Source organism: Pseudophryne corroboree, chromosome 10 (genome assembly GCF_028390025.1).
Source record: "Pseudophryne corroboree isolate aPseCor3 chromosome 10, aPseCor3.hap2, whole genome shotgun sequence".
Classification (NCBI taxonomy): domain Eukaryota; kingdom Metazoa; phylum Chordata; class Amphibia; order Anura; family Myobatrachidae; genus Pseudophryne; species Pseudophryne corroboree.
The window spans coordinates 368,291,440-368,316,006 of record NC_086453.1 but is presented as its reverse complement, the minus strand read 5'-3'; the positions used below and the strand labels follow the sequence as shown (position 1 = coordinate 368,316,006).

At 41.7% G+C, this 24,567-nt stretch overlaps 1 protein-coding gene across 1 annotated transcript in view; it reads right to left on the bottom strand.

Moving 5' to 3' along the window:
• Nucleotides 1–1,354: 1,354 nt before the first annotated feature.
• The window catches only part of LOC134965683 (nicotinamide N-methyltransferase-like), a 204,989-nt gene continuing 181,776 nt past the window's right edge, over nucleotides 1,355–24,567 (bottom strand). Inside the window, exons 4-5 of the mRNA XM_063942003.1 lie at nucleotides 7,140–7,347; nucleotides 1,355–1,871 (exon numbers count right to left, since the gene is read on the bottom strand). Of these exons, the coding sequence (XP_063798073.1) occupies nucleotides 1,421–1,871; nucleotides 7,140–7,347 (659 nt within the window). The 3' untranslated portion in view covers nucleotides 1,355–1,420. The remainder of the gene's footprint in view (nucleotides 1,872–7,139; nucleotides 7,348–24,567) is intronic.

Below are 24,567 nucleotides of genomic sequence, written 5' to 3'. Positions count from 1 at the left end.
AGATTTAGACACCATGAGGCCTAAATCCACCTCTGCATACAGAGAGAGCCGTGCTATTTGTAGCTCCATCTGTGACTAGGCCGAGAGCATCTCCGTCATGCCGGGCGCGCTCGCCTGCGAAGGAGACATGCCGCATTCACTTGAATGGAGAGCGTCTCTGTCTGGGTGGACGCATGCGCCCTGGCAGATACCCTCAGAATGTGAGCGTCTCTGTGCACTCCCGGCATGACTAGGTGGTCGGATCGCCTAGTCACACCGGGAGTTCATGTCTGCGATGGAGCCGCCGATATGAGTGCAGCTCCATCTGTACATGTAACATGTTTAAGGGTGTTATCCAATTACACTGCATGCAATTGTATCACTGGAGGCTATCCAATTGGACCTGATAAGTCGGCGTTTATCCCCTGATGCCGGCATTTATCGGGGACTATGCGCATAACCCTAAATAAGTGTCCTTTTTTATCAGCGATAAGTGCAGCGAACATACATAGTTCTGCGGCTTTGCGCGGGACCTATATATTTTCACACGAAAAGCGGATGTTTATTGCAAGATGTAATTGGATAGGGGTGAAAAAAGCCTCACTATAGCGGATAATTGAATACCCTCTAAGTAACAATACCGACAAGTTATGCACAGTGTTGTGCAGTTATTTGCTGGTGCATCGGAACTCGTGCTGCTGCTGTAATTAGTACTTCCATGGTTTGCGCAGCTCTCTAGCGACTCAGCCTGTGCTGCTGATGCATTTGCTATTCGTGCAATATGTTTTGCATATATTACGACTGTAACACCCATGACACACCCACTACACACTACGCATCACATATATTGACACGCTGACACTCCTCCATCACTCCTTTTATTTCATTGCTAAACGCTATCACCACTGTATTCGCAGATACCTACAGATGGGTCCACGGTTATCTTGAGTTGCTTGCTGCGCCTAGGTACACCATAGTTTATTAACATAAACCCTTCATCTGTTGTTCTCAGCTGCAATACAATACAGAGAACAATATAGCAGGGGATTAAGTCATTACAGTAGGGGATTAAGTCCAACTGCCCAGTTTTAGTTAATCCTATTAAAGGTCAAGATAAACATGGACCCATCTGTATGTACGATCACGCAAATTAAAAGTGGCTTGTGCGCACTATTTTGCGTATGGTTGTGTATACATTGGCAGTGTGCTGATAATCACTCATTGTGTGATAATACGCATTTGCAACTCTCTCTCTTGACTTTACTTTTTAAGAATATGTTGTGAATAGGCCGATCCCAGGTGTTCTATTTACTATAGACTATTCCCCAGACAGTGCGAGACAGTAGGCAAGTATGATTATACATTTATTTGGGCATTTCTCAAGCATAAAGCAAAGTCAGCTTGTTTGTGGATGTTCATCAATCATGTTAATTAATGTTAATTAATTAATGTGGTAATCATCCTCTCTAACAGCCAGTGCACAAAATGTGTGTGAAATGCGGAGCATATGATCAGGAATTTGACACTCATTTATATCAATACTTTGAACACGGCACCCGGCATCTGTAAGAACTTTCCTGACTGTGTTTTCATCATATTTTAAATGGTGATACTTGATGTCACCAACACACATGAAATTGTTATCCAGACCATAATTGATTCCTCCAAACACAACCAGTCTCCCTCCTGGTTTCAGCATTGCGGCGAGTTTCCTCATGTTATTCATGTATGAAGTTTGGTCTGTACTAACTGTACCAAGCATCCCAAGAGAGACAACACAATCTGCTTTCTCCAGGACCACCGGGTCGGTGATGTTTTCTTTGGTAAAGTCACATGGTAGGAGTTGTTTGATTGCTGATCTCAGCTGTGTCTCTATCTCCTGCGCTCCATCACTGAAATATATAAATAAATGTGATTACATCTCCTGAAACAAGGGCACAACAATTTGTTGGGTTCTTTCAAATAGGTCCACTGTGGATGCTGTTCTTATGGTTCCCCTCAAGGTTCTGTAATTATTTATACTGGATCTGCGAGGTTGCATTGTAATTTCACTTATGCATTTTTAAATTTTGAAGTGACAATTAATAAATGAAGCAAACAACCGCCTAAAATGTGCGCTAACAGCTGAAATGTTTTGGAAAGCATCACATAGGCCTAACAAACCTCTGAACCATTAGAAAATATTATGAAAGTCTAAGTTCCATCCATCCTTGATCAGGTGAATGTTATAGCAATGTCCCTTACCTCATCACACAAGAAGAGTTTTAAGTTGTCTCCGTTGCAACATTTTGAGTTAGAATTCCGTTTATATTGGTTGTGCATTAATGGGGTTCACCAGTAAGGACTGCTTCATGGATTCAGCTCCCTGAACTTATGAGGATCCTACAATTGAAATGAAAACTCTATCTCCATAGCTGTCATGCTATCTCATTAGCTTTAACACTATCTCATTAGCTGTGTGCTTTCCCCGGTGAGGTGGGGGATGGTGTCACAGTTGTGACACAGAGGGGATTGGGGTGGGGTGCGGGAAAGGGCTTGCGCTTCCTACCTTGCTTGAACAGGAAGCAGGTCCCTCCTCCCTAGCCAATGCCATCTTCCCAGTGATATTTGGGAAGAAGACGCTGGTCACTAGAGAATGAAGACTTTGCATCTCTGTGCTTTGCCATCTTTCTGAAGGGATCACCAGGAGAATGGTCCCACTGCCAGCCACAGCAGAGGTATACTGGGGCCCTTCAGCAGCCGGGCCTGGGTAAATTATACCCTCTCCCACCCTCTCAGCACCACTGGGCCTTCAGTGTGAGAAGGCTAGGGGGCCAGTGCTCTTACATGCAGGACACCAGGATATCACAATAAGTGAGACTGTATGTCAGTTGTTGTGACATCCAAGCTAAGTCAGACCAGATCTTATGGAAGTACCCTACAAGAGACAGTACAGAGTCTTTTTGTGAGAGACTTTATTTGCAGTCTAGCAAGTATAGAGAGGGGTGAAGAATAGAGTTAGTTCCCTGCACAGGGGCTAGGCTGTTTGTTGTGTATGTTTCAATTATGCAGCCAGTAAATATTTTTATTTGTTTTCTTGAAAGTCTGTGTGTGGGCCCTAATTAAGCATCTAGACACTGCACCACTCTACCGAGCTAATTATCCCACAATTTTCAGAATATGTTGAATGTTATTTCATACACCCATCAGCCATAACATTAAAACCAGCTGCCTAATAAAGTGCAGATCCCCCTGTGCCACCAAATCTTCTCTGACCTATCAAGGCATGAAATCCACAAGATCTCTGTAGGTATGCAGGGGTTTCTGGAACCAAAACCTTAGCATCAGATCCTTTAAGTCCTGTAAGTTGAGTGGTGGATGCTCCACGGGAAGCACTAGTTTTATTGGGATGTAGTTATGTGACCAGCGGTCAGAAGGCACTGAGTCCAAAAAGACCACATTCACTGCTATACCCTGATCAATATTATTGCTCACTTTCTCGTAGAAGCTTATTAAGTTAGTTTGACATGACCTGTCCTTCACAAAACCATGTTGATTCCTATTAATAACCTTGGAGGTATCCAAGTACTCTAGTATGCTATCCCTTATTATACCTTCCAATATTTTCACCACTATAGATGTCAAACTTACCGGTCTATTATTACCGGGATGAGTTTTAATTCCCTTTTTAAAAAGATGGTGCCTGACTGAGAAGTCCACCCAGTGTTCCAAGAACACAATCCCTTCTTTCCTATGCCAATCTCTAAGGCACACATTAACCTCCCTAATCTCCCTTTGCCTCCCTGGACTAGCGCGTGGCACAGGTAATATTTCGGAGAATATTACTTTTGATGTCCTTGCCTATATAGGTCCCTATACACTTTCTTAAGGACATCCCACCTACTACTAACTTTGTCATTGGTGCCAATGTGCAACAAGACCGCCGAGTCATTCCTGGCCCCTCCCAAAAATCTTTCTACCAGGTCCGCAATGTGACTTACCCAAGCAACCAGCAGACAACAGATTGTACGGTGATTATGGGGCTGGTAGCAGATTGCCCTAGCTGCCTTCCTGATGATAGAATCCCCTAACACCACAATCTGACCAGGTACCTCACTTTCTCTTATCCCCTTTGTTGCTCCGTCATTTCCCCACTGCCATCCACAGAATCTTCATTCAATCGGGCAAATTTGTTGGGGTTTGGCAGTTCAGAGATGCCTGCCTCCCCCCATTTGTCTTGCTTCTAACTGTGACCCAGCTGGCTACCTGATTGTCCTCATCCTCCTCTACCGGTGTGTCCCCCTGCAACTTCTCCACCATTCTATCTAAGCTTTGCTCGAGATTGTGAATATCCCTCAGTCTTGTAACAGTTTCCTCTAGATCAGTTAACTGGGCTTCCAGGGCAAACATTCGCACACACCTCGCGCAGATGTATTCACACTGGGATGGTTGCTCCAGGTGCACATACATGCGAGATTCTCAATCACGGCCCCACCCATTTGAATGACAAATCTAACTCCCTATTACCTCCAGGGAAAAAAATGCAAACAATACAAATTATGCAATACGATACTGTACTATGGCCTAGCTGTGAAGAGAAAAAATATTAAACAACAGAAAAGTAATTGGTAATATAATGTATAATAATGTATCAATGCAAAACAGTCAATACAGTAATGAAAATTATACTAGCATTTCTGGGGGGAGTCAGTCAGGACCTCCTGCAGCAGCACCTACTCACAGGTACCTGCTTCCCCTGTGTTGTCTCCTTCCAGATGCCCATGGCACCTTGTTCCCAGAGCCCTGCTCCTGGCTCCAGCATCAGTCAGACCACCACTGCTTCACACTGTCCACTTTGCTCCTGCAGTTCCCTGTTGCTTGCTATGCACCCGTCTCGACCACGATTGGCTCCGCTTTTTTGGGGGGCTCACCCCACACTCTTTCACTCTCCCTTCCCCGGGCTTGCACCGGTGCCCGGCTTGCTATGGCGGACAGAGCTCTCCCATGTGCACACATGCACACCCTCTTACGTGTCACTTTCACTTCTGGGTTTTGTCACCAGCTCTCTCTGTCTCTGTCACCAGCTCTCGCAGTAGTGTGGATATTAAATAATGAAACTGATGCTATACTTCACATACATTTTAACTTCATTTCCCTTCTATGTACTCCCCTACTGCATCCACACACTGCTGCATTCTTATCTTCCATTGGTCAAATCCATGCTATATCTCATTATCTGTCTGCTGTCTCACCTGCTCAGTCATTTTCTTCTTTACCTCAGTAACAATGCAAACACATGTTTCTCTTGAGTACATATTTGATTTTATGGAAAATAAAAAAGTCACACGGTGCTAGGTCTGGTGAGTATGAAGGGTGTTCTAGCACTGCAATCTGTTTCTCAGCCAAAATCTGCTTCACAGAGAGAGCTGTGTGGGCTGATGCACCATCCATATGTTGTATGAAACATTTTTTCAACAAATCTGTCCTCTTTCTTCTGATCCTATGCACAAAAGTTTCTAGAACATCTTTGTAGTAATGTTGATGGTACCCAAAATAACACCTTTGAAATCAAAGAAAACAACTTGGCTTTGAAATTGGAATTGCTTTGATGTAGTTTCTTCATTCTTGATGATGATGATGATGATGATAATGATGATGATGGTGTTTTTCAGTGCATGGACTGGCGTTTTGTCTAAGGATCCTAGTGGAAGATGCATATTTCTTCACAGGTAATCATTTTATCTAAAATTTATGAATCTGCTTGGATTTATTCAAAAATGTCTGTAAAAATTTGTATTTTCAATTTTCCTTCTGCTCAGCAGTGAGAAGCCTTGTAACCATCTTAGCACAAACGTTTGTCATGTTAATCTCTTGATGCAAAACTTGCCTAACACTTTCTGCTATGATTTGGCTGCTGAATCGATGGTCAATTCAAACAATTTTCTCAATGTTTTCCACATTTATGTTTGTTATTGATATGCAAGGCTTTCTGGGATGTTTATAATCTTCAACATCCTCACGACCATCACTAAATCTTTTGTGCCACTCAAGCACACATGGACATGACATGAAATCTGCCCTGTAAGCCTTGGTTAGCATACGGAAAAATTCAGTTGGCGTTTTGTTTAATTCTACTTTTAAACAATGCATTTGGTAAAGCACATGGTAAAGCAACTTCTTTAAATGCTGTGTGACCGTAAAGTGTCTGTGCAAGAGAGGTAAAACTTGCAAAACCATTTTTTGACAATATAAGGTCAATGTCCCCGCACTCTATTTTAAATCACGCAGCATGATTACTTTTTTACAAGTAATACTGCACCTTGTATGTTCTGTAACCTATCATAGCCAGAATTAGCTTTTTCAGCAATCTGTGATGCACTAGCTCCTCTGTGAGATTGGACTGCTTTCACTCCCCATGTGCATCAGTGAGCCTTGAGTGCACATGACCACTTTTGGTAGGTATTTACCACAGCATATGGGGAACACCCCACAAGACCTGCCATTTCCGAGATGCTCTGATCCAGTCATCTAGTCATTACATTTTGGCCCTGTTCAAGTCACTCAGATCCTCACACTTGCCATTTTTGTCTGGTTGAAACACATCAAGTTGAAAAACGGACTGCTCACTTGCTAATATATATGACCAATAGACAAGTGCCATTGTAATAAGATCATCAATGTTATTCACTTCGACTGTCAGCAGTTTTAGTGATATTCCTGATGGGTGTACATTTAGCATTCTAATCAGTGTTTTATGTTCTATTGTCTAGTACAGTGGTTCCCAAATGCAGTTCTCAAGGCACCCCAACTGTCCATGATTTAAGGATATCCATGGTTAGGCACCGGATAATTAATTAGTACCTCAGTCAGTTTGATTATATGATCTGTGCACAAGCTGGGATATCCATAAAACCTGGAGTGTTGGGATGCCTTGAGGACTGCGTTTGGGGACCACTGACCTAATACATTGAGGTATACTTTATTATACCTAGTTGGTGTCCCATTTATCCCCTGTATAAAACCTATTTGTGATAAACTTTTATTAACAAAGCTGAAGTACTTTTGGCATCCAAGTCCCAATTAGCATAATTACCTTTTTAGGGAAAGGTGACAGTTATAGGTAAATATATGGGTTCTGGATCTAAGGTCTTATGACAAGTATATGGTATTTCTCACTTTACCTGTTATCTCTCAGATCGGAAACTTTATTGGACACATGAGAAAAATTAACAGCTGCTGGATGGTTCTTCATCCATTTCTCCACTGCTTTGAGTGAGGACGTGTCACTTCTTAGGACTGTGATATCGTTAAAGAGATTCGTAATTGCTAACAGAAGGGAAATGTTCGGACCAAGGCTGATGTCAATCACGGAGTTTCCTCTAATTATATCTGCATAAGAATATAGGGAATTAATACCAGCCTGTTACATTATAAACTGATCCCAATCTCACAGATAGCAAAGAGCAAAACTGATTCCAACCAATGGGGAATAGATGTGAAACATGATACATAAGTAGCCATAGTAACCATAGTAACATGCTTCTGTAGACTTTTATATTATAACACACAGCTGGACTTTAAGTTATTTTTATTTGTCTCCGCCGCCTGCTCTCCTCCCGGCTATTGTGGGCGTTGTGTGTTAGGGGCATTACTGTGTGGTGTAACTTGTATATTTGGGTACTACTGTGTCACATAACATGAATAAGTGGCAATACTGTGTAGTCTAATGTAAATAAGGGGCACTACTGTGTGGCATAATGTGTATAAGAGGTACTACTGTATAGAATAATGTAAATAAGGGGCACTACTGTGCAACATAACATGAATAAGTGGCACTACTGTGTAGTCTAATGTGAATAAGGGGCACTACTGTATGGCATAATGTGTATAAGATGTACTACTGTATAGAATAATGTAAATAAGGGGCACTACTGTGTCACATAACATGAATAAGTGGCACTACTGTGTAGTCTAATGTGAATAAGGGGCACTACTGTGTGGCATAATGTGTATAACAGGTACTACTGTATAGAATAATGTAAATAAGGGGCACTACTGTGTCACATAACATGAATAAGTGGCACTACTGTGTAGTCTAATGTGAATAAGGGGCACTACTGTGTGGCATAATGTGTATAAGAGGTACTACTGTATAGAATAATGTAAATAAGGGGCACTACTGTGCAACATAACATGAATAAGTGGCACTACTGTGTAGTCTAATGTGAATAAGGGGCACTACTGTGTGGCATAATGTGTATAAGAGGTACTACTGTATAGAATAATGTAAATAAGGGGCACTACTGTGTCACATAACATGAATAAGTGGCACTACTGTGTAGTCTAATGTGAATAAGGGGCACTACTGTGTGGCATAATGTGTATAAGAGGTACTACTGTATAGAATAATGTAAATAAGGGGCACTACTGTGTCACATAACATGAATAAGTGGCACTACTGTGTAGTCTAATGTGAATAAGGGGCACTATTGTGTGGCATAATGTGTATAAGAGGTACTACTGTGTAGTCTAATGTAAATAAGGGGCACTACGGTGTCACATAACATGAATAAGTGGCACTACTTTGTAGTCTAATGTAAATAAGGGGCACTACTGTGCAACATAACATGAATAAGTGGCACTACTGTGTAGTCTAATGTGAATAAGGGGCACTACTGTGTGGCATAATGTGTATAAGAGGTACTACTGTATAGAATAATGTAAAGAAAGGGCACTACTGTGCAACATAACATGAATAAGTGACACTACTACTGTATGTGGCATAATATGTATAAGGGGTACTACCATTTAGTGTAATGTTAATAAAGGGCACTACTGTTTGTCATAACATGACGGGTGCGGTAAAGAAGATAGACAATAAAAAGATAGACATTCAGTAGGTTTACACCATAGGGTCAACAGGGTTCCTTCAATTTGATATTCCTATTTAATTTACAGTTAAAAGTCCACTTTCCATTTAAGTTGGTCAAAGGGTGTAGTGTGCACAAAGGCCAGTCCACGTTGGAGTACTTTAAGTTCATCTGGTGTTAATAGTCTTGATGACAAATTGAAGACTAAGTTTTGCGTGGCAAGGGAGGTTTTTTGTTGGTTGCTTTTCTGCCTCTTTGTTTGTCACCCTCTCCTCAGCAGTCTCCTTTTTTGTCCGCTATTTGAGCTTGAGTCCTTACCCCTAAAGGGAATTTACCTTGGGAATCGTTATTGGCGATTTCACTGTCGCTGCCCGTATTGGAAGTACCAGTTTTTCTCTCGCCCCACCGTGCATGTTTAGTTCTCCTGAGTAATGGTCTGCGTTCGTTCCGCTGATTAGATCCCGTGAGCCAGCTGTATACACGCTGTTGATAATAATCTTGATCCACCTTTATTTTTCTTTTTTGAAAATAGTAAGCTCCTGTTTGTCCACCTCAATAGATATCTTATTAATCCAATCCCCATCTTTGTCCGCAATCAGAGTGGGAAAGTGATTAGTTTCAAATATGGTTATTTTGTCTTTAGTGATCTGCATCTCACGTTTGGATTCTTCGATTACCAAGAGAAGAAGATAGAAAGGACATTTATTTAAAATAGATGTCCATTTTTTCCCAAACTCCACGTTGTATCTCCCGATGGTGGGGGAATTTTTAATTCTAAATCCCCTAGGGATTTTCTTGTCCCTGTAGTAAATGGAAAGGGTCAATAAAAGGGTTATAATAAAAATCTATTTCTCGTTTTTTAAGTTTGAGTATATCTCGATAATGTTCTTGTAAACTAATAGAGCGGAGACAATCATCCAGGTCCTCTGTAAATAAAATAGAGTCGAGCTCTGATTCTGAATATCTGAATTGTGCACCAGGGTCCAGCTGTATTCTCTGATGTAATCCTTCAGCCATTATGTAGCTGATAATTAGGTTGGCCTTGATATAAGAATATCTTTTTGCATATACAAAATGAAACAGTCTGTGAAGTAATAAAGTGCAAAGTGATGTTGCTGTAGGGCTAGTAGGTAGTAACCTATGGCAATAGATGCCTTGAAGAAGTCGTCCACTATATTCACTGGTGTTGCATCTATAGTCTCGGACGATGAAGCATACAATAATCCAAGTCTGACACTCGTGTATTTAAAACCATTCAAGGTAACTTGCCGGGTACCTTCAATGGGAATCAGCCATCTGCTGAACCAATGTATACAAACAGTGTATTGCGGCACTCCGGTCCTTTCTGAATAAATCACAATGTAGGCATGATTGCCAATCAATGTTTCAGCCCGATTTATTAGTCTTTTGTCAAGATTACAGCACGTAAAGACCCTTAAATACTGATGCTAGCTTGTAGGGCGCCGCTACCCGCCCCCGGCAACATCGGTCCTATGGAAGTGACATCATCAAGAAACATAATTTGCTAAAACCAAATAGTGCAAAAGTGAAAAATATATACATAAAATACACAAAAATGCAACACTGATATCCACAAGGTACATAATTACTACTTTAATCATAGAGACTATTGGAACTAGAATTACTAGTATATGCTGGATACTGTGGCTCTGATTTCATATAGTGAACTAGTAGATTAATATTTCTAATAAGATATTACAACTGCTCTGATATAAGAGATAACACAATATGACCAGGGATACCTATTTAGCAACACAAGTAACAGCATGAATTTTATAATTAACAATTTAAATCTAAAGTTTCATTAAGACCGCGAGGTGACAGGACACTTAACCTATCAATCCATCTTGTCTCTGGGATGTGGTCTATAATTCTATATCGGAGGCTTTCCAGGCTATGTCGTGCTGTCATGAAATGTCTGGCAAGAGGCTGTTCACTATGTCCCTTTTCAAGTGCTGCACGTATAGCAAAGCAGTGTAAGGCCATGCGTTCAAAGAATTGCCGTTCCGTTTTACCCACATATTGGTGTGAGCACGGACAAGTAATTACATAAATAACAAATTTGCTTGTGCATGTTAGGAAGAGATTAATATAGAATTTTTTACCCGTGAAAGGATGATTAAAGGAATTGCCTGCTTGCAAAACCTGCACGTTGTGCAGTTAGGCTACCTAAAGCAGCCCAGTTTGGGCTTGCCAAGAAAAGTAGTTTTCGTTTTTTTGCCCATTTTGGTAATGTCAGTATGAACTAACATATCTCTGAGGTTTCTACCTCTTTTAAAGCAGGGCATGATGGAAGTACTGTATTAGATAGTATTAGACAGTATCGTGTATATTTAAAAATCTGTGTGAATAAACCATAAATTGGTATTAATTGGCCTTGAGCCTTTTGTTTGGGTGATTTTTTGGTGAGGCAATTTCAGTTGTAGGACCCCGGAAAATAATAACGATAACAATTCTTCAACCAGCAGTTTATACCTATAAATATGTATGTGGTGGAGTGCTATAGGGGAAAAAAGAATAGTTAGTAATACCAGTATGTTTACAGCTCTTTTAAGACAATTTGATTAATATCCGGAATCTGATTGAGAAGCAGTGTATTAGGATTCCGTGCATATACCTCATGGGATGTTTGCAGCAAGTAGTTATTGGCTAACTGTCCCTAACTATACCTTGCTTATGCAGTTAATTCTTATTCCCACGGCTGGTTTCCAAGTCTCTGCTCTCATGCGAGCATTTCCGGTCATGGTGGCCTAGCACTTCCGGTCGTGGTGGTGTAGCACTTACGGTCAAGAGGTCCAATGCATTTTGTGCGTGAGCACTTAATCATGTATGGCGTGGATAGCATGAGGCACTCTATTTATAGGTTGAGAATTAAAAAAACTTTTAAATCTTTATTACTAATAAATCTTCAAAAACGGAAGTTCGTCATTCCAAACAGGAAGTAATCTCGATGTTTGGTGGTAGCCACATGCTCTCTAATACTTTGAATTTTTTTTTTTTTAAACTGGTATTACACATAAAAGGATTTGTTAATGTATAAATTATGTGGGGTTGAAAATTAAAATAAAATATGAATAGTTAAAAATAAAAAAAGCCTTTTATTTTAAACTAAACTGAATTCTTTTAACATTTTAGCAGGGGGAAATCTTTTATTTATTCTAAAAAAGTTTTTAGATTTATATCTATATTGAGGCCATTGGGTTGTAATGTTTTTAGGTAATAAATTAATTTAGTCTTATTTCTTATTAATTCAACCATGATGTTGCCGCCAAATTTTTTTATTTTTTGTTTTCCCATAAGGAATAATGCAGAGGCGTCTTTCTTATGATATTCTAGATAATGCCGAGTAACGCTGTGCATCTGTAGCCCTTTTTTATATTATATAAATGTTCAGAAATGCGTGTGCTTAACTTTCTTTTCGTCTGGCCCACATATTGATAGCCTCAGGGGCATTTGATTAGGTAGACCACACCTTCTGTGTTGCAGGTGATTTGACTCCGGAGTTCATAATCTTTATACGTTTTATTGGATTTAAAGTTTGTTATTGGTTTTGTTCCGTTCTTATTTGTTATCTTGCATGCATTGCATTTCAAACAGTAGAAATGCCCTTTTGTTCCATTTCCTACTTTTTCTTGTTAGATCTAGTTTCAAGTTCTTTGCCCTTTTATAGATTATTCTTGGCTTTTCTGGAAGGATCTTATTTAAATGATCATCAAGGCTCAGGATGTGCCAGTGCTTTCTAAACATTTTTTCTATCAGGTAATGGTCACTACTGTATTGTGTTATGAATGGTAACTGATGTTCCGTTTTCTTATCTTTTTGTTTGTATTGAATCATAGTTTCTCTGTCAATTCCTTCTATCTTCTTCATTTCTTTTTGCAACATCTCCTCACTGTATCCCTTTTCTTTAAATTTCCGTTTCATTTCTTGTGCTTGTATGCGGAAAGTATGTATGTCCGAGCAATTTCAAACTACTCTCCTGAACTGTCCTCCAGGGATATTCTGTAACCATGTGTGATGGTGATTACTATTTATGTCCAAAGCAGTATTTCCACTAACCTTTTTGTGTGAGTACAAGTTTGGATGGTGTTGTTTGGAATATAGATCTCAAAATCCAGATAGATTATTCGGTATTTACTTGATATTGAAGTATATTTTAGTCCATATTCATTTTCATTGATGTACTTCAATAACTCCTGTAGTTGAATCTCTGCTTCTTCCCATATAAAGAGGAGGTCGTCAATGTATCTGTACCACTGTTCTATGTTCTTTTTGTATGGATTATTGTTCCATATAATTTCTTCTTCCCAGTTTGCAACAAAGAGATTTTACCAATTAGCCTCTTGTGCTATAAAATAAGATATGGCTGATAATTCAAATAATCAATCCGTAAATTCCATAAATTTCATACGTTTTAATAATTAAAAAATCTAGACTGGTCTATAATATTTCACAATATATGATCATATGTATCATATAAAATTACAGAATAAATATAAATAATGATAAAAAATATCCCAAGGAGGTGAATCCAAACTATCTCTGTGCACAGAAATATACAAACAGACAAATATCCGTAACTCAGTCCATATATTCAGTTAATTAAAACATGTAGCAGCTTTCATTAGAACCCATACAGGAATTGTGGCTCCTTAAATGTTAATTGGTATCAAAGTTCCTTGTTGTATTGCCCATCAGCAAGGACAGAAAGGTTAAGTAGAAACCTGCTCCCAACTGGAGTCTTATGTGAATCTCCGTCAGCGGCGTTTAACACAGGAGGAGCCCCAGTGGTAAGAAAAAAGGTCCCTGGCTACGGGATCCTGCGCCTGCACTGGCGCCAGCTTGTAGCGATGCTGTCCGGCCACAGAGCTCAACGGGACTGCACCACTTCAGTGCTATTTGTAAGCACCCAGGTCGCGGTCTCTCTCCTCCCAATTAATGTCCGGCTGGTGATAATAGCATATATCTGCAATATAAACGGGTTCAGATGGCAATGTAAGGGTCCAATAAATACACTCTGATGCATTTCGCTCCTTTAACAGAAGCTTTATCCAATTCTTGAAAGCAGCACTGAAGTGGTGCGGTCCCATTGAGCTCTGTGGCCAGACAGCATCGCTACAAGCGGGCGTCAGTGCAGGCGCAGGATCCCGTAGCCAGGGACCACTTTGCTTACCACTGGAACTCCTCCTGTGTTAAACGCCGCTGACAGAGATACACGTAAGACTCCAGTTGGGAGCAGGTTTCTACTTAACCTTTTTGTCCTTGCTGATGGGCAATACAACAAGGAACTTTAATACCAATTAACTTTTAAGGAGCCACAATTCCTGTATGGGTTCTAATGAAAGCTGCTATGTTTTAATTAACTGAATTTACGGACTGAGTTATGGATATTTGTCTGTTCGTATATTTCTGTGCACAGAGATAGTTTGGATTCACCTCCTTGGGATATTTTTTATCATTATTTATATTTATTCTGTAATATTATATTATACATATGATCATATATTGTGAGATATTATAGACCGGTCTAGATTTTTTATGTATTAAAACATATGAAATTTATGGAATATACGGTTTGATTATTTGAATTATCAGCCATATCTTATTTTATAGTGCAAGAGGCTAATTGGTAGAGTTGTTGTGGGATTAGCACATGGGTCATCCAGTGCTAATTATTTTGACTTGATTACCCCAAGTCAGTAACTCTTTTGCAGCTTGAAAAAGTTTTTTTAATTAATTATATATCTGTGATCAGTTATTTGTTAGTGATATAATTAGCGCCTGGTTTTAGTTTTTTTGTTTGTAACAAAGAGATTTGCATATCATGGTGCAAATGAGGTGCCCATCGCTGTGCCTTTAATTTGATTGTAGAAATTACCTTTATACCAAAAATAATTGTCGTGGAGAATGAACTCTATTCCATCCATTATGAAGTTTATTTGATCCATTGGGATGTCTGTCATTGTTTATAAAAACATTCTTGTTGCAGTACAACCTTGATCATGTTTGATGCAAGTATAAAGCGATTTCACATCACTTGTGCACAAAATGAAGTCCTGTTTCCATCCAACTTTTTTAATCTTTGATAATATATCAATTGTATCTTTTAGAAAACTTTTTTGTTTGCATACTAGTTTTTGCAGGAAGGAGTCAATATATTTTGAAAGATTAGATGTCAGAGAATTTACCCTGGAAATGATCGGCCTTCCGGGGTGGTTTATTTTCACACTTGTGGAGTTTGGGTTACTGCTAGATTGTTGGAATCTTCAGGTGTTGGTTATATAGAAAATCAAATTCTTTTTTATTTATTATACCAATGTCTCTTCCATCTTCTAAGATTTCCAATAATTCTTTTTGGAACCTTTCCTTCGGGTCTCCAACCAGTTTCTTAAATGTTTTTGTGTCTGCTAGATTTTCCATTTCCTCTTCATACTGTTCCTTATCTATTATTACTAGCCCACCTCCTTTGTCTGCTGGCTTTATCACCTGTGTAGTATCTTTTTGTAGTTGTTTTAGAGCTTCTTTCTCTTCTTTAGTTAAATTGTAGCTGATTTTACTTGCACCTGGTAGTTTTGCTATCTCCTCTTCTAGGAGTTTTTGAAAAGTTTCTATGTGGGCTCCCTTTGTATGTGCTGGGTAAAAACTGAATTAGGTTTCAAATCTGTATGTTTATATTTACTGTCATTTTTCGTATTTTTTATGATATCTTTCAATGTATTCACTAGAAAAAAATTCTTTATGCACAGTTTCCTGATATACTTCTGAGTATCCATATATAAGTTGAATTTATTGTCTTGAATGAGGCACATACTTTAATCCCTTTTTAAGTAGTGTGATTTGAAGCTGTGTGAGTTCCTTTCTGCTCAAGTTGTACAGGCCAATTTCTTTTATATTCTTGATTTCTTCATTCTTTTTCCAAACCTTTTTGTTCTTCTTCCCACCCCGGATGCCCCTTCTCCTGGGGACTGTTAATTTTTCTTCTTTTTCTTTTGTATTTCTGTCCAATCAGGGGGGTCTTCTTCTTCCCAGATATCCTCTAAAAAATCCATATCACTTCCTGTTTGGAATTACGAACTTTTGTTTTTAAAGATTTATTAGTAATAAAGTTTTTTTTAAAGTTTTTTTTAATTATAAACCTATAAATAGAGTGCACCATGCTATCCACGCCATCCATGATTAAGTGCTCACGCATGAAATGCATTGGACCTCGTGACCGGAAGTGCTATGCCGCCAAGACTGGAAGTGCTATGCCGTCGCGACCGGAAGTGCTCGCATGAGAGCAGAGACTTGGAAACCAGCTGTGGGAATAAGAATCAACTGCATAAGCAAGGTATAGTTAGGGACAGTTAGCCAATAACTACTTGCTGCAAACATCCCATAAGGCATATGCTCGGAATCCTAATACACTGTTTCTCAATCAAATTCCGGATATTAATCAAATTGTCTTAAAACAGCTGTAAACATACTGGTATTACTAACTATTCTTTTTTCCCCTATAGCACTCCACCATATACATATTTATAGTGCTATTCTTTAAAAGTTGGAGCAGCTGACATACATAGGCACAATTGGGAATATTTTACATATTTTAGCAGTTTATACCTGGTTGGGTTTTTCCGGAAGAATTTATGAAAACATTATTCAACCAATATAGCGCACTTGGGAATTGTGTTTTATTTTATTATATATACAGTATATATTTTTTTTAATTACCTTGCAGCTCCGTTAAAACTGCGTGGATCACAGGGTTTATTATTAGGCCCAGGATTTTTAGGATCTAAAAAACTAAAATTAGGTTTTTTTCAATCCAGTTTTTAGGATTTTATAGGTTTTTAGAATCTCAGTTTAGGATTTTATACATTGTATGAAAATAAAACAAAACCAAGCAACATATTATGTTTGAAACATTGTGCCTCTATTACAGACGTGTCCTGCTACCATACCTCCCAACTGTCCAGATTTTCGAGGTACAGTTCCATTTTTATGGGAGAATAGCTGATGGGTGCATGCACACCACATCTATTCACGGGAGACAGAAGGACTGGGCAGGGGCATTGTAAGAGAGGAGAGTGCCCACCTGCAGCCTCCGGCTGCGAGTAGACTCTGACAAGTATATTATATGGGTGCAGGGTGTGCGGTATGCACCACACACATTTTGCAGCCATTATAGAAATGTCTATGGGGCTGGGGGCATGGCCAGCAACTCACAGAGCATTATGTGTTAATATAAAGAGATCAATTAGTATCAAGAAGGATGGTTGTATAGCGAATATTGGCCTCATTCTGAGTTGTTCGCTCACTAGCTGCTTTTAGCAGCATTGCAAATGCTAGGCCGCCGCCCTCTGGGAGTGTATCTTAGTTTAGCAGAATAGCGAACGCAAGATTAGCAGAATTGCTACTAAATAATTCTTTGCAGTTTCTGAGTAGCTCCAGACCTACTCCTAGATTGCAATCAGCTCAGTCCGTTTAGTTCCTGGTTTGACGTCACAAACACGCCCTGCGTTCGGCCAGCCACTCCCCCGTTTCTCCAGACACTCCCGCGTTTTTCCCTGACACGCTTACGTTTTTTAGCACACTCCCGGAAAACGCTCAGTTACCTCCCAGAAACGTCTCTTTCCTGTCAATCATTTACCGATCAGCAGTGCAACTGAAAAGCTTCGCACAAACACCAGCAAATCTACTAAGTTTTGTGTTAAATAACTTAGCGCATGCGCTCTGCATACCATGCGCATGCGCATTTAGCAACATATCGCAGCATAGCGAAAATCGTCAACGAGCGAACAACTCGGAATGACCACCATTGTGGGAACATCGGATGATGTAGTCACAATTTTGACAGGCAAGGAGCTAATTAGGACATATTGAGTTTATCTGGTCTACCTATCAGAATTAACGTCTAATAACATATATGTTACAGTACATTTAAGGAGCCCATATCATATTAAATTGATTGACAGAATTGTGGTTCACTTAGGTGGAACTTTTGTTACTCTGATAAGCACGCATACTCATAATTGAGGTCATGGTACACAATAATTGAAGTATCTTATATAGAGACATTGCACAGCATAGTGGGTGTAGTGTGTGGTTTTTTAATAATCACAGGTTGCACGTTGTCTTTCACTTGTCCTTTAATTTATTTTAATATTTCACAGTTTTAGGATTTTTAAGTATATGAAATAAAAGTTACATTTTAAATGTAAAATCATTTGTATTAGTGCGCCACCTAAGACCAATCTTTTCTTCCTTGTTCCAAAAATTGTGTTGATCACAGAGCTTATTATCAATGCATGTGAACATACAGTGGCATGCCCCTATACACAGTTACTATACAGAGCACAGTCACTTGTGAGTCTGGACACAACACAATAAAGTGAGTATGGCGCAGTACACAGCAGCGTACCACCTATATACACAGTCATTTAACTGCAGAGCTACAGCCACTTATGAGTCTGGGACAGGACAATACAGAAGAGTATAGTGCAGCACACAGCAGCGTACAGCATGAACCCTATACACAGTCACTAATGAGTATGGACGCGGCACAATACAGCAGAGTAATGCACAGCAGACAGCAGTGTGCAGCATGCCCCCTATACACATTCACTATACTGCACAGCCACTAATAAGTCAGGACACAGCACAATAAAGCAGAGTATAGCGCAGCATACAGCAGCGTACAGCGTGCCACTATATACACAGTCATTATACTGCACAGCCACTAATAAGTCTGGACACAGCACAATAAAGCAGAGTATAGCGCAGCATACAGCAGCGTACAGCGTGCCATTATATACACAGTCACTATACTGCACAGCCACTAATGAGACTGGACACAGCACAATATAGTAGAGTAAACAGTAGCACAGCACATAGTATCATGCCCCCTATAGCAGAGCCACTTGTGAATCTGTACACAGCACACAGCCAATAGAGCAGAGTCAGCGCTGCATACAGTAGCGTGCGTTTCTGTGAAATGGTGCTGAGCCACAGCCAGTGGCATAACCAGAACTTTGTGGGCCCTATAGAAACATATTGAGGGAGCCCTGTCCCAATGATTAGAGCGACCACTGGAGTTGTTAACATTATGCCCCATAATAGTGCCCTTGTTCATTTTCTGAACCACAGTAGTGTCTTAGTTAATGTTATGCCCCATAGTAGTGCCCTAGTTCTCATTATGTCACATTGTAGGGATGCCAGTGCACATCATGCAACACAGGGGTTGGGGTTATGTGGTCGGGATCCTGGTGGTCAGCATGCCGGCAGGGGGATGGGGTGGAAGTGCGTCAGCGCAACAAAGCCCTTTGCGAGCTCGGTGCCTCACTGTGCTTGCCACAGGTTATATTCCCACTCTATGGGTGTCATGGACACCCAAGAGTGGGCAAAGCCCCTGTTAGCCAATATTGTGGCAGCCGGCATTGCCAGGCTTCGAGATCCCAGCATCGGTATGCTGACCACAGGGATCCTGTGTGCAGGCCACATAACAGCTTCACCGACACAGTATCACCAATTCACATTATCACATACAGTGTTCCCAGTTCAAATTATACTATATTACCATGATCCAGTTCATATTATACTATATTACCATGATCCAGTTCACATTATACTATATTACCATGATCCAGTTCATATTATGTCACATTTTAATGCCTTTGGTCCAGTTCATTTTATAACATAAAAATAAATACAGCGCAGTCAATTGTTGTTTCCAGTTCATTTTATACCACATTACAATGAGCAGGACCAGGGGCATAACTAAATAATATTATAGGTCCCAAGGTAAATCTTTTAAATCACCCAGTGGTGATAAATGTATAACACATGGAACTTTGGGGTCTATTTACTAAGCCTTGGATGGAGATAAAGTACCAGCCAATCAGCTCCTAACTGCCATGTCACAGACTGGGTTTGAAAAATGACAGTTAGGAGGTGATTGGCTGCTACTTTATCTCCAGCGACTTTATCTCCACCTGAGGCTTAGTAAATAGACCCCTTAGACAGGGAAGGTGGCCCCTCTCAGCTCTAGGCCCCATAACAGCTGCACTCCCTGCCCCTATGGAAGCTACACCCTGTTTATAACATATCTACCTGTGACAGGGAAACTGGCCCCTCTCAGCTCTGGGCCCCATAGCAGCTGCACTGCCGGCACCTATGGTAGCTACACCCTGTATATAACACATGTAACTGTGACAGGGAAGGTGGCCCCTCTCAGCTCTGGGCCCCATAGCAGCTGCACTCCCTGCCCCTATGGTAGCTACACCCTGTATATAACACATGTAACTGTGACAGGGAAGGTGGCCCCTCTCAGCTCTGGGCCCCATAGCAGCTGCACTCCCTGCACCTATGGTAGCTACACCCTGTATATAACACATGTAACTGTGACAGGGAAGGTGGCACCTCTCAGCTCTGGGCCCCATAGCAGCTGCACTCCCTGCACCTGTGGTAGCTACACCCCTGTATATAACACATGTAACTGTGACAGGTAAGGTGGCCCCTCTCAGCTCTGGCCCCATAGCAGCTGCACTCCCTGCACCTATGGTAGCTACATCCTGTATATAACATATGTAACTGTGACAGGGAAGGTGGCCCCTCTCAGCTCTGGCCCCATAGCAGCTGCTCTCCCTGCACCTATGGTAGCTACACCCTGTATATAACACATGTAACTGTGACAGGGAAGGTGGCCCCTCTCAGCTCTGGGCCCCATAGCAACTGCACTCCCTGCACCTATGGTAGCTACATCCTGTATATAACACATGTAACTGTGACAGGGAAGGTGGCCCCTCTCAGCTCTGGGCCCCATAGCAACTGCACTCCCTGCACCTATGGTAGCTACACCCTGTATATAACACATGTAACTGTGACAGGGAAGGTGGCCCCTCTCAGCTCTGGGCCCCATAGCAGCTGTACTGCCTGCACCTATGGTAGCTACACCCTGTATATAACACATGTAACTGTGACAGGGAAGGTGGCCCCTCTCAGCTCTGGCCCCATAGCAGCTGCTCTCCCTGCACCTATGGTAGCTACACCCTGTATATAACACATGTAACTGTGACAGGGAAGGTGGCCCCTCTCAGCTCTGGGCCCCGTAGCAACTGCACTCCCTGCACCTATGGTAGCTACATCCTGTATATAACACATGTAACTGTGACAGGGAAGGTGGCCCCTCTCAGCTCTGGGCCCCATAGCAACTGCACTCCCTGCACCTATGGTAGCTACACCCTGTATATAACACATGTAACTGTGACAGGGAAGGTGGCCCCTCTCAGCTCTGGGCCCCATAGCAGCTGTACTGCCTGCACCTATGGTAGCTACACCCTGTATATAACACATGTAACTGTGACAGGGAAGGTGGCCCCTCTCAGCTCTGGGCCCCATAGCAGCTGCACTCCCTGCACCTATGGTAGCTACACCCTGTATATAACACATGTAACTGTGACAGGGAAGGTGGTCCCTCTCAGCTCTGGGCCCCATAGCAGCTGCTCTCCCTGCACCTATGGTAGCTACACCCTGTATATAACACATGTAACTGTGACAGGGAAGGTGGCCCCTCTCAGCTCTGGGCCCCATAGCAGCTGCACTCCCTGCACCTATGGTAGCTACACCCTGTATATAACACATGTAACTGTGACAGGGAAGGTGGCCCCTCTCAGCTCTGGGCCCCATAGCAGCTGCACTCCCTGCACCTATGGTAGCTACACCCTGTATATAACACATGTAACTGTGACAGGGAAGGTGACCCCTCTCAGCTCTGGGCACCTGTAATCCAGACAGGTGTGTGGGCGGAGACTCTGCAGAAGTGAGCTGTGTGTGCAAAGAGCAGGTTGTGAGGAGGTGAGCTCTAGCTGCATAGAGTTTTACATAGGGAGTTTCCCTGCTGGCTTCCCCGGGTGGGATGGATCTCCCCGGGGGAGAGAGCTCCCTGAATATGGACTGCATCCAGAGCACTGAAAGTGCTACGACAGTACACTCTGGAGCCATAGCAATAGGTAGCCAGCCAGTGGTAGAAGTGGCCAGTTGTTCCATTAATGCGGACTCCCCCAAACTGCAGGAGGGTGCTCCTCTGAGTGAAGGTGTTACTCAGGGTGGAGTGGCAGCAGCTGTTGCCAGCCTGACTGTTAGTGAAGCGGGGGGGTCCCGGCCTTTGGACCCTGGGGAGAATGTGTCGGCATCCCCGGGAGATACAGAGGATGAGGAGGAGATGGAGACGTATGAAAATTACACTATTAAAGAACTGCTGCGTGAAAGACTGTCTCTGAACAATAAAATTGCAAATAAAAAGAAGAAACGGAACTCATGCTATAAATGGGAGCGCCCAATTTTGAAAGAAGAGCTTCTTGTGCTAACATCTGCCCTTGAAAGGGTTAAAGCTCAACTGGCAGTGAATCGGTTACAGGAGAAAAGCAAAGCAAAAAGTGACTTACCTGTTGTTTCCTGTGAGTCTGTGGTTAAAGATAATCAAGAAATGGAGGCCTGTCAATCGGACAAAGTTCTGTTGCAGAGGTACCGGTGGCTGCAGAGATTGGGGCTGGGGAGGCGTCTCCCCAAAATTCAGCAGTAATGCAGGCAGGAAAGGGTGCACAGGATACTGAGGTGGCAGGTGCAGCAGTAATTGCTGCTGAACTTGCTGGGGCGACGCCCCTGCTGTGTGAACCTTCTACTGCTGGTGCAGCAGCTGAAAGTGAAGGTCTGGAAGTGGAGCGTTCTGACTTCCAGCTAAGGATGGATATTATTGGCGCGGAAATCTTGTTGGTGGCAAGGGCGGAAAAGAGTACTGAGGCAGGCACCTCTGGCGCGGCTTTGGGTGCAGGTAGGTGTACGGCACCGAATGGCAAACCAGGGGTTAATGCCCAAGAAGTGTAGTCTCTTGCTTCCACATGTACAGAACAGCAGCACCAGCAAACAGCACAAGGAATGCTAATTTTGCATAAGAATAAACTGTCATCTGGTGAACAACAGATCATTGAGACTGTATATGGGCAGATGCTGGTGCCGGAAAGAGCTCAAGTGGCAGCTCAATTATTGCATAAGGAGCAAGTAGGATTGAATCAGGGGTATGGGGAAGGTAATGCAATATCTATGCCATTGGATGATGTCAATAAGCAGCCAGTCCCAGATACTATTTCCTATGCTAACATGGTTAATGCTAAGCCAGGTATAAGTGCTAATATTTTCCAAACAAATGTGGGATCAGGTCAGGTGGGGAAGAGGAGAAATTTAATTCAATTTAAATGGCTGGGAAAAGGTGAATCACCTTCCAAAGAAGTTTTCTTGCAAATAATCTTTAGTTTGGGGTTCCATGCAACTGACCTATACGCCTGTATCCATCCAGTAAAAACTGCAGATTTCGATCTGAGTTTTACTTCATATCAGGGGCTTTAAGCTTTTTGGATAAAATGGCAGGCGTATAGGTCATCTAAGCCATTTGATGCATATAAGGCAGTGCTGGTTACAAAACAGGATAAGGTGAAGGTGAATATTTTGGTGAGGAATGAATCCATTCCTGTGCAAGATATTAAATACTGGCTAACAAGGTTTTGTGATGTGGAGTCAGATTTGATAAAGGTTGGCTTTACCATGGGAGTGTGGGAAGGAGCGTGGGCTGCAATGGTCAAATTAAGGAATACAGACAGGGGATTTGCACATATTCCTTCTGCTGCCTATATTGGTAGAGATCGTATACAATGTTTTTACCAGGGGCAACCAAGAACATGTTTCCGTTGTTGGGACTTCCGCCACTTAAGTAGCGATTGTACTGTGACTAAATGTACTTTATGCTGTAAACTGGGACATACTTCTTAGGAATGTAATAATGTTATGTGTAATCTGTGCGGGGAGGAGGGTCACCCCTACAGCAGATGCCCCTGGGCAGAACACAATATGGAGGAGGATGTGCCAACTGGGGGAAAGAAAGACGGTCAGAATCAGGCATTTCAGTGGGTATTAGGTAAGGAAGCAGCAGGTCAGGAGGGAAATTAGAAGACTGTGAATAAGGAGGTAACATCTGTTGTGGAAAATCCTACAGTAGTGGATAAAAATGATTCCTTTCAAGAAGTAAAGAAAAGTAGTAAGAAAAAGAGAAAGGGAGAGGAAGCACAAGTGAGTTTAAGTAACCGGTTTGACATTTTAACTTCAGATGAGGAGAATGAAGGGGAAATTGTTAGAAATGGGGGAGAGCCCATTTTAGTACCCAAGGTGAACAGACGCAGAGCAAGGAAAGTGGTAGTAAGCCCTAAGGTAGGGGTGATGTAGGGCAAAAAGTGTAAGGAAAAGAAAAAGAATATTAGAAAGAGGCAAGAGAAATAGAATCTGATGTGGAAATCCAGGACAGTCTGGAATGGGACCCAGTTGGCACAGAGCTGGTTAAAGAAAGGGTGGAAAGTATGGGGGAAGAAAGTGGCCTAAGTGATGTGGAATTAAGTGGTGGTGGGAAAAATTTAGAATCATCTGGGTCAGTAATAGGTCCAAGTATTCCACTGGAAGATAAGGTACTGGGTGATCAGTGCCTTGAAATTAAGTCTGCTTGTGAACCACCAGACCCAGGACCCCCTCCTAGTGAGGACTCTGGGGAAAATGGTGGTTAAGAAGGATAGAGTCACTTCCAAGAAGGTGACTAGTCCGAATGCTGGATCCTCTAGGAGGGTCTCAACAAGGTTTGTAAAGGAAAAGTGAGCAGGGTCCTGCTTCTATAACCCAAAGAAACATTAATCCCCAACCC